The 10873-nt window shown below is 38.0% G+C and overlaps 2 protein-coding genes and 1 long non-coding RNA gene across 5 annotated transcripts in view; 1 reads left to right on the top strand and 2 right to left on the bottom strand.

Annotated features, from left to right (window-relative positions):
* Window positions 1-1353: 1353 nt before the first annotated feature.
* On the top strand, window positions 1354-3534 carry LOC107724091 (uncharacterized). Its single transcript, XR_001637995.1, has 2 exons — window positions 1354-1434; window positions 1797-3534. It is a non-coding gene; the product is annotated as an uncharacterized LOC107724091 (long non-coding RNA).
* Window positions 3535-3595: 61 nt separating this feature from the next.
* LOC107724088 (AAC-rich mRNA clone AAC11 protein-like) lies at window positions 3596-6494 on the bottom strand. Of its 2 annotated transcripts, none has more exons than XM_016532867.1 (2): window positions 6359-6494; window positions 3596-4975 (listed from the first exon to the last, which is right to left on the bottom strand). In XM_016532867.1, the coding sequence occupies exon 2, from the start codon at window positions 4904-4906 to the stop codon at window positions 3722-3724; it is 1185 nt and encodes a 394-aa protein (XP_016388353.1). In that variant the 5' UTR covers window positions 4907-4975; window positions 6359-6494; the 3' UTR covers window positions 3596-3721. The 2 variants fall into 2 exon arrangements, with proteins under 2 accessions (XP_016388353.1, XP_016388352.1); XM_016532866.1 differs by having other exon boundaries at window positions 6354-6493.
* Window positions 6495-8280: 1786 nt separating this feature from the next.
* The window catches only part of LOC107724089 (chromosomal protein D1-like), a 10852-nt gene continuing 8259 nt past the window's right edge, over window positions 8281-10873 (bottom strand). For both annotated transcript variants that reach the window (XM_016532871.1, XM_016532870.1), the window contains exon 2: window positions 8281-9556. In XM_016532871.1, the coding sequence (XP_016388357.1) occupies window positions 8906-9487 (582 nt within the window). In that variant the 5' untranslated portion in view covers window positions 9488-9556 and the 3' untranslated portion in view covers window positions 8281-8905. The remainder of the gene's footprint in view (window positions 9557-10873) is intronic.

The raw sequence follows: 10873 nt of genomic DNA, 5'->3' as shown, positions 1-10873 counted from the left end.
GGTGTATAAACATTTTTCACAAAAATTGCTAGTAAGTTTCACAATTGATTACAAAGAATTGGCAAATGACATTGAATTAAACATCATAGCATTTTCTTATTAAACGAACTCTAATAAACTTTAAATTCCAACTTTGAAAAATCATTTTCTACAGTATAGTGCTTCCTTCGGTGTTTCTATATTGCCAGCAGTAAAGATGGCTCATGGGGCAAAGCTGACTCAACACTAAAGCAGAAGCATTCTCATTTGGATATAACCTGAATGCAGTCCGGCCCATAAGTCACAGCGCTGGCAGGCGAGCGTTTGAGATATATTAGGCAAGTTGCAGTTGTGACGTAAGCTGCAGAGTGAGTCCAGCCACTCCTGAGACGTGCGGACGATCACAACCATCGGACGGTTACCATCTCGTTTCATTTTTTTACTTTCTAATTGCCCAAATAATTCCATTGATCATCTATTAATAGAAGGGACTTTTTAGAGCATGCGTGGCATGGATACAAATACACAGTTAATTTAAATAGTTTTAAATAATAAATGAGGAATTCATATATAATTTAATTTTATTCCTTTTTTCTTAGTAAGAAAATGTCTTGCATTGAAAGAAGAGGCACTTGAGATGTGTTGTGAACATCTTGTACTGCATTGGTCCATCTGACAGCCTCACTTTACATACTACATTTTTATCTCTCCATCCAGCTATCTGTCAATCCATCCGCTCGGTGTAGATTTATAAGCTCCCCCTCATTCTCCTCCCCTCCAGACAGCATAAATGTATTAGTCCCTCACCAACCCCCAACCGCCCGCCCCAGATGGCCGAACAGCTGCCCGTCCAATCGCATCTCTGAGCGGGAGTTGGGGGAGGGGGCTTCTAGTCCCAATCTGGATTACAGCATTTCTGGATTAAAACCCAGATGTGATTTGTGATGTAACCCGCTCTAATCATTCTCTTTGCGCTCTCTCTTTTTAGCTCCTCCTGCCTCATTCCCTTTTCCATATCTCTTTCTTATTCCATGTAGATTTCTTTTATTGAAACGTCCCACTTTTAATCTCTCTCATTCTGTCCTGTTTTATTCTCTTTCCTTTTTGCATTTCTTTACTCTTACTGCTGGCTTTCTTTTTGGAACTTTACTCTGTATTTTTCAGTGAAGTGTATACTTGTGAGAGAAATATTGACGCTTCATGCAGCCACATTCCTGTGGGTCGATTTTTGTCTTCATTTTAGATAGTCCTGCGGTGTGACAAATGAAAAGTGAAAAATATAAATATTCCATGTACTTAATATGAGATCTATTAGCAGTTAAGTAGTTGTAGTTCATGCAATCTTATTTCTCAAACAGAATTGACTCATTAGCTTTGTTTATGGATTTCTTTTTCTTTCACAGATGATGATAATGATGGGAATTATTGGGGTCATCTTGATGGGCATCGTTTTCAGTGAGTAGAAACTTGTTTTATTTTACAAACACTAATCAGTGTTGGTTGATTTACTTGTAAATCAGACTTTAAAAACAGAATGTTTTTTCGTATTTAGTTTTACTCCACCGTAGGATGTTTTGCCACCTTGCCACAATGAATTTTAGGCGTATAAAGGCTAACATGTAATGATATAGTTAAGAAAAACAAATCTTGTGTTGCAGCTGCAACTTAAATTCTAATCAAAGATCAGCTGCTCTTACAAAGATAAGCTAAGGCCTAGTTAGTATATGCATCAAATATAAAAGCTCAATTTAATCCTGAATCAGCATGGACTAATCAATTGCAATGATTTATTTCTCTTTTCTTGTCTTTTACGACAGTGTACTTCTACTACTGAGCCTCTCGTGGGACGCACAAGGACAGGAGACTCTGGCTTTGTGTGAACTCAACCCCTCCTTCTCTCCCCACCAATGCCTTTCATTGAATCCACAGTGTGTGTGTGCAGTCATTGACGCAGTGCCTCTCCCTCCCTTTGTCTGTCACTGCATTTCTTTGTACCTCTCTTGAGTGCTTTGCAACAGTGCCCGAGCTTACTCAAAAACTCCTTCGGTTAGGAATATCTACTTATGGTTTTAGATTGGAGAATGTGTTGGCCCTTTTCAGGCCAAAAAATAATAAAAAAGAATGGGTGATGCAATAATGTAGATCTGTAGCGCTGGTCCAAATGGACCCATGAATAACTAAAGCGGGAAAATGAAACGCAAACTTCAGTTAAGTTTGAGTTTAGGATCAAGTCATGCATTTATGCATAGAAGCCAAAGTGTACTAGTTTAGCCAGAAACAACAGCTGTGGTCCTATCGTTAGAGTATTAACAAAGTGCAACTGCAATGAGAAATTACATGAATATTTATTAGCATTGTTTTTACCCTCCTCCACATATAGACTCCTAGAAGCAACTTGTTTTCGCTTCTTAATATGGACCTTTATAGACCCGAATGGTTTTAGAGCGGTAAAGACTGTGTGAATTAAATGTCTTAAATTGACTATTGATTTAGGATGTTAATTCCTTCTAAAACATGGATGGCGCAATTTTTATAATTCATTTTAAGATTTAAAATGTTTAAAAAGCATACGAGAAAGATTGTAGGATGTTTTAAGCATCTGCAGTCGACTTGAGGGGAATATCTGATCACAGATCGTCACTTTTGCTGTTTGATGTTATGACTTTGACGTTAATGTCAGCCAGATCTGGAGGAAAAAACAGGGATGAAAAAATGTAACATTAATGGTGAGATGTGGTGTAAAAGAAAGATCTAACATTACAGCAGTGCTCACAATATAAAATATTTTAAAGTAGATTTTTTTTATATTTATATATTCAAGATTATTGTGACAAGTGTGGTCACAAATGCAATTTATTTAGATTTATGTATTGATAATATAAATGTGACTATTAAAAAATTGGTAAAATCAATGGTGAAATTCAGATCCTGATCATATTAACCCCTTGCACCTCCTGACTTTACTGGCAACATGATGTCTTTGGGTTGAATGAACTACTGCTGATATGCAAAATGAAAGAGAAATAATAATGTGACTAGTTTAATGTATTTGTAAATATTTGGGATTCAGTGTGGGAGCAGATACCTAATCAGCACTGGAGACGACAATGTTCAGGGATGTACCTCTGCATGTGTTTGTGTAAAATATACATGGGCACTTTAACCACCTTCATTATAGTGATTGTAGGTTTAACTGGACATTTTTGGGGTATTACGGACATATTGTCCAGCACCTAAAACTATGACAATTTGCTCTTGTTGATGTGGAATTTAATGCAAGATCATTATGTGTGAATAATATCTCCTACATTCAGCATTAACCCAAACTGCAAACCTAATGCAGGGCAGTGAATGTTATTCCCTTAAAAAAAACTGACTACATTGTGTTTTATGCAACCTATTCATTTGTAAATACGCGCTGCAGAGATGCATAAAATAACAGTTCCTGTCCCTGAGCATTTGGAGCCAAGCTGCTTACTCGTAGTTCATTTTAAAGCATGTCTGCTTGCCCACCATGTGCTGATTCTAATAAAATGCTGATGCTGTTTCTCGCTCCTCCCCTGTGTAGTTTTTTTTTTGTGTGTGAGCGGGTGGGAATACGGAAGCAAAGTGGCATGACAGGCAACATCAAAAGCACACTTTGTCAGATTAAAAAAAAAAAAATGCAAAAAATTATTGACATAGCCTATTAAAACCCTTCGAAAAATATACCCACCAATTTTCAATGAAGCCCCTTATGTCTTCATTTCTTTTTTTTGAATTTGCCCACCATCTCGTTCTCGCTTGTGTTGTTCACTTTTGAACAATCAATGGCGTCATCGTCGTCATCTTCTTCGTCTTCTGGGTCTGCATCGTTCTCGCTCGCCCTGGTGTCTTCATCATCATCATTTGGATTTTGCGATGAATCATCAGAGGTGCGGGATTGTTTGGGAGAGGGTGCGTCGGTCTCCTCTTCGTCTTCCTCCGCTGATGCAGTGGGGAGTTTTTCGAGCACGACTGCGAGTCTGACTTTGCTTGGACGTCCTCTCTTACGACGAGGAGCGGTGCCATCGGCGTTCTCACCTCCCGTCTCTCCACCTTCTGCGGCACGTGCCTTGACTTTTCCGGTACCTGGAGGTCGGCCTCTCTTGCGGGGAGTGTCTCCGACTTTCTTTTCGACAATCTTGACCTTTTTGCCAGAACCTGGAGGCCGGCCTCTCTTGCGAGGAGTTCCGTCGGTGTTTCGTTGAATGACCTTCAGTTTGGTGCCAGAGCCTGGGGGACGGCCCCTCTTGCGAGGAGATCCGTCAGCCTGCTGAATCTTCTTCACCTTGTTGGGAGAGCCTGGAGGGCGGCCTCTCCTTTTTGGGGTTCCATCTGAGGCCCTGGCGATCTTGGCAACCTTGGTAGAACCTGCAGGACGACCCCTCTTCCTCTTCAACGAGCCCGCTGGCCTCCCTCTCTTTCGTGGAGAACCGTTGGCGGCATCAAGGCTGATTTCGATGCCAGCTTGTTTGGCTCTGCCACTTTGCGAACCAGATTTGGCACCGTACTTGCGTGGTCTTCCTCTACCTCTTTTTACCTTGGGATCTTCGGCGATGGGATGAATGCGTGGTCTTCCGAGCGGCTTTGACAGTCTCCGCTTGCGCTGTAAACTCAACCTGTGAAGTCTCTCTGATTCTTCCTCCGGCGTGAGTGGGATCTTTCTCGGCCTGCCGGGCATTTTTATCTTCTTTGGTCGACCACGTTTCCTCACCTTGGTCTTTATGACTATGTCGGGAGAAAAGAAGTCCACCTTTTTAGATGGCCTGGCATTGTGTGTCGGTGCTTTCTCGGTAGTGAACTTCTTATTGAGTGACCCTCGTGGTCTGCCTCGTCCACGTTTGGGTGGATGGGTGCTGCCATTGGGCAGAGGGCTCTCGGTTCCTTCTTTATTCTCAACCTCCATCACGTTGCAGCTTCTCGCTCACAACTTCAGACGTATCAGTGCCACGCTCGTCTGTTTGGTGCTGAGAATCTGAAAACAACAAGATGAGAAGGAGAAAAAGGTTTGAGATGAAGATACAAGACATTTACACAGACATTTAGCAGACACTTTTATCCAAAGCGACTTACAAATGAGGACAATGGAAGCAATCAAAATCAACAAAAGAGCAAAGATACGCAAGTGCTATAACACGTCTCAGTTAGCTTAACGTATAACACGTAGCAAGGTTTTTTTTAATTATATAATAAATAAAAAGAAAACAGATAGAATAGGAAAAAGAATAGAGCAAGCTAATGTTTTGAGTTAAGTACTTGAATAGATACCTCAATATAGTTTTCCCTCCAAAACCAGAATTTACTATTTTCCACAAACTATTTTTGCGCAAACGTAAAACAACAACGAGCAAGCTGTTTGCATACCTTGTATTTTCATGCATACAACCTATATTTTATATTCTTAAAAAAGAAACACTAATTTTACATGGGTGGAAATGTTCAATAAAATGTAAATAAAAGTAAAATAAGTTTACGGCACAGCCAAACAAAAAATGTACAATAAAAGGAAAAAAGCAAATATGAACCGAATCGAAATCGAATCGGGACATCTGAATCGATACCCAGCCCTAACTATTAGGGTGTTGATATTAGTTTTAAAAAATAGTTTGTAAAAACAAAATCATAGTAAAAAAAATATGGAAGTAAATAAAAATTACGCAACTGAATTAAATGCTGTTTTTGGCTAAGAAAGAAAGCGCTAAATCCGTACCATAATATTTCATATTTAAACGAATATTTAAATATAAAAATGCACTCACTAAAAACCATTTTCATAAAATTGTAGGGGATATGAGGTGCAATGGTGTTTTTTATTTATTTTGTGAGCAATTTATTTTAAAACAGACCGAATCGACTGAAGCGCTGTTTGCAGACTCAAGACAATAGAAAAACCCATCTCAGTATTGACAACAGAAACGAATCGGCTAGAGAAGTTCGAACACGCTGCTAGCCTACTTCATGCATGCTTAACGGGTGCAAATGGACATCTTTATCACAGTATGAAAAAAAATTGCATCGTTTTTTACCGCGAGATCTTACATATTACAAAATATTGACGATAATATTCTACCCGTTTAATTTTTATGGAGCAATAACGCAAAATTCGTCAAAATAATTAAAAAATACGAACGATTTCATGCAGTATAAAAAGCATAAAAGAGCGGATGCTGTAGACTGGCTGCCATCATGTACAGTGAAGCCCGCGAGCTTTTGTAGTTCCAGGTAAAATGTGAGGCACTGGCGATTTTTGTTAGCTGCCTGCTAACACGACTAAGACAACTTTTCAATGGAAAAAGAGACTACTTTCATTCGTTCGATAATAAAAAGCGGCAAATATTCGAAACACAACGCACCTTACTCGCAAAGCGCTTTCACAACAGCAGAGATGATCTTTTTCATGCATTCGACAATATTTTCGATGCAAACAGCATCGGACAGTGGGCGGGCGACTGTGATTATTTGAAAGGCAATGCCAGTTCTTCCTCGTCTCTCGCTTGGCGTCGCCGGTTCGTGGCACAGCACCGCCTGCTGTGGCGGAGAGTGCGAACGCGAACGTGAAGAATGAACGTATGGGTAAAATTAAATAAAGAAATAAAGCAGTTGTGTGTGTGTGTGTGTGTGTGTAAATGTAATGTGAAAGAGTCTAATCAAATCACGTAAGCTGTATCAATGTATAGCTGAAGAACACAGGACTACAAAAATTCCAGTTATGAGTTCTTGAATAGGAATTTGCAAATTCTAAAAAGTGTAAAAATGGAAAAGTAATTAAACTTCATTTGAGCATTTTTTTATTATTATTTAAAGACCATATGGCATTACTTTAATAACACATAAAATGCCCCTATTGTCTGTCAGATAAAACTTAGATGGCCTGAGATATCACATCTGTCTCTCTGCACACAGTTCAACAAAAAAAGCATTGCCCGCCCTTTTTAGCCAATCAGAAACGCGTTCTGCTTTTCAATCATTTGCCGCGTTTCGGTTTGCTAACATCCGGTTTGCTGAGATCTTGCGGGGTGGGATTTCGGAGGACGTTGTCGTTTGGTTGAAAGAGAAAGAACAAAAAAGCTTCAACATTAGAAGGGGTAAAACAGTAATATCTGTAATATATATATATTATACATATATAATAATGATATAGTAATGTAATATATTGTATAATATTGTTTAATCCCTATATTTCAGTAACATAATATATTATTTAATCCCTGTTTTATGATTTACCACCATAAGAACTTATCTAAAAGCATAAATACAAAAAGATCACGTGTAATCGTTTTTGAGGTTATGTTCTTAGATATTAAGTCTTAGAGTAAGTCTCTGGCTCTGCAAATACATATAAAACCAAATGTACCTGAATTATTGTTTAGATTTATTATTTATATTATTCAGGTATGTTTTTCTTTTAAACTAAAAATAGGATTGCATACTGTTGCAGACAGGCTACCTAACAAAATTATATGCCTACTTAAGCATATTCTTAATTACACATTATTTATTCATTTATTTTTGATTATATATCGATCAACGGACAAGTAGCCTATAGGCCAAATATACAGAAAAAAGTATGTTTGTCCTATACTTGTTTACTTAATCTGTTGATCGAGATGTAATTAAAAAATGTGTAATTAAGAATTCTAGGTATACATCTTGTAAGTTTACATGTTCCAGTTTATTAGTTTTAAAATACATTTCTCACAATAAAAAATAAAAAAAAAGAACTCAACTAAAGATTAATAAAATTAACTTAGTAAGGAAAGCAATTTCACCCCAAACCTGACTTGTTTTCTTATAAACTTGAACTAGTTGGTCAACTTTTTAGTTTAACTTGTACTTAACTTGGAGTACATAATTATTTGACATCTTTCTTATATTGCAAATAAGTAAACGTAACATCATACTTATAGCTTGCTATATTTAGGCTATATATATGGGTTTTGCACTAAGTATGCACGGAAAAGAAATCTGGTGTATATGTTCAATAAAAATATGAGCCAGTATCCAATATATTTATATAAGTACACATACAAGAATACTACCACTGATAGTAACTTAGAAAATACACTTGAACTAAAAGTATACTTGGGGAATACTAATAAAGAATACTTACCTGAGTGTGTGAACTATGCCGTTCACTTAAATTTGATGCCAGAAAGATTAAAGCATTATTTTTAAAGGAAGGAAATATTTCTGCATAATAGGATTGAATACAAAGTGAGAGACAACTTAAATGCATTAAGTATTTTATGAAGAATAAAAAAAAAAAACTACATAGGCAATAAAAGTATAACAATTTATTCAATAAAAGACAGAGGTACATATTTGATTGCCTTTATTGTATGCTATCCATTAAAATGTATGATGATGAATGAGGAAATGCAAATTGGCTGATATTCTATCAAATAATGTGACTAAATTTGTATCCTGTTAAGACAGTAAGTCCATCCAGCACATCATAGAGTAGAAAAACACACTGGATTTTCAAGATACATGAAGTGAAAATAACTAGTCTATAGTCTCTGATGGGTGCTTAACTTCCCTATTATAGTGAGATTTTATCCAGAGCTGGGAAACGTCCTTCAAGCCCAGAATAAAGAAAAACATGAGGCTGTAGACATTAATAGTCCTCATCTCACTCAGAAACTCTTTTTTTTTTAATATGATTTCTTCAGAATTTTATATTCCCATCTTTCCAAACACAATTTGCAATTGTAGATTTTCTCTACCTTATCCATTAAAACAAGACATTGAGGCCTCCCTCTCTTTCGTGGAGGACCATTGGCGACATCACGGCTGATTTTGACGCTAGCTAGTTCGTCTCTGCCACTTTACGAACTAGATTTAGCGCCATACTTGTGCGGTCTTCCTCTTGCCCTTTTTACCTTGGGACCTTCGATGATGGGATTTATGCTTGGTTTTCCAAGGGGCTTTGACTGTCTCCGCTTGCAACCTTGGTAGAACCTGCAGGACGACCCCTCTTTTTCTTCAACGAGCCCGCTGGCCTCCCTCTCTTTCGTGGAGGGCCGCTGGCGGCATCAAGGCTGATTTCGACGCCAGCTTGTTTGGCTCTGCCACTTTGCGAACCGGATTTGGCGCCGTACTTGCGTGGTCTTCCTCTACCTCTTTTTACCTTGGGACTTTTGGCGATGGGATGAATGCGTGGTCTTCCGAGCGGCTTTGACAGTCTCCGCTTGCGCTGTAAACTCAACCTGTGAAGTCTCTCTGATTCTTCCTCAGGCGTGAGCGGGATCTTTCTTGGCCTACCAGGCAGTTTTATCTTTTTTGGTCGACCACGTTTCTTCACATTGGTCTGTGCGTCTTTGTCAGGTGAAAAGTTGTTCATCTTGTTTGATGGCCTGGCACTGTGTTTCTTGGCAGTGACCTTCTTATTGAGTGACCCTCGTGGTCTGCCTCGTCCACGTTTGGGTGGATGGGTGCTGCCGTTGGGCAGAGGGCTCTCGGTTCCTTCTTTATTCTCAACCTCCATCACGTTGTAGCTTCTCGCTCACAACTTCAGGCGTATCAGTGCCACACTCTTCTGTTTGGTGCTGAGAATCTGAAAACAACAAGATGAGAAGGAGAAAAAGGTTTGAGATGAAGATGCAAGACATTATTTGAATTAAGCACTTGAATTGACACTTCATATTGTTTTCCCTCCAAAACCAGAATTTACAATTTACCACAAAAAAAATGTTTTTGTGCAAATGTACAACAACAAGCAAAGCTAATTTTTTCCCACCATCTTGTGTACAACTTTAATTATTTTATATTCTTAAAAGAAAACTAATTTTACAAAGGTGGAAATGTTAAATAAAATGTAAATAAAACTTAAAGCTGCAGTCTGTAAGTTTTGCCTCTTTGTCACCATCTCTGTTTGAAAACCTGCAATTGCAGCCGTTTGCGGAATTATCTTCCTTGCGTGGGTTGTGCACCGGCACGGCTCCAGCGCGGATGAATCTAATGTTTTGAGGAGTATGTGTGGCACTCAGTCACCGCACCGCTGTGGATATTTAGTGTACTTCGCAATCACAGATTCTAGTCAACGTCTTGGAATATATGACCCAAATAAGAATTTTCACCGTATATTGTTATCTGAACAAGTTAGTAACAAGTCTGCCACGTTTGTTCTGACCAACTGAGGAAAAAAGCATTACAATAAATCACGCTACCAATGGTGATTTAATCTAAATTAGTTCATATCACATCAAACCGTGCAAATTATTATTATTGTTATACTTTCTCAAATTGTTTATGTTAACAACATCTCATCTCTAATTGTCATACCACTCGAATTTCATATTAAGAAATTCTTTTAACTCAAAAAGCTCCCTTTTTCAGACTGATTGTCTTTAAAATACAAATCTTTGTAATCCCAGGCTATCTGTAATCAGAAGTCCATTTAAAACTGCAATATAATTTAATTTCAGTTAACGTGTTTTATAAACACATAATCCTTTCTGGATTACAATCCACCATCACAATGATAAATTTAATTATTCCAGCTGATGTGAGAAAAGGCTATAAACGATTGACCACCTGCAGGATCCTCACATGTGATATACGGGACAACTTCTTTATGTTTACAGACGTGACGTAATGACGCAGCAGCATGCTCGAATTTCCCGCGAAAACCTACCCGTACCACTCAAATTAAAGAACATTATTATAAGCTAACAGTTGTGAAACAGGATAAAGTAAGGCGATAGTTTTGAACGCTGGCTGGTTATGTACTTGCTCAAAAATTGATTTCGGATCATTTTTAACCAAAAAAAGTTACGGACTGCAGCTTTAAATTCGAATATAATTCGAATTTTTATAATATTTAAGTACAAAATTAGAATTTAGTTTTTCAGCCATTTTGACAGCCCTACTT

Source organism: Sinocyclocheilus rhinocerous, unplaced genomic scaffold, assembly GCF_001515625.1.
Source record: "Sinocyclocheilus rhinocerous isolate Xijiao unplaced genomic scaffold, SAMN03320098_v1.1 scaffold335, whole genome shotgun sequence".
NCBI classification, from domain to species: domain Eukaryota; kingdom Metazoa; phylum Chordata; class Actinopteri; order Cypriniformes; family Cyprinidae; genus Sinocyclocheilus; species Sinocyclocheilus rhinocerous.
Note: the sequence above shows the minus strand (reverse complement) of the source record. Positions and strands in the feature narration are given on the sequence as shown.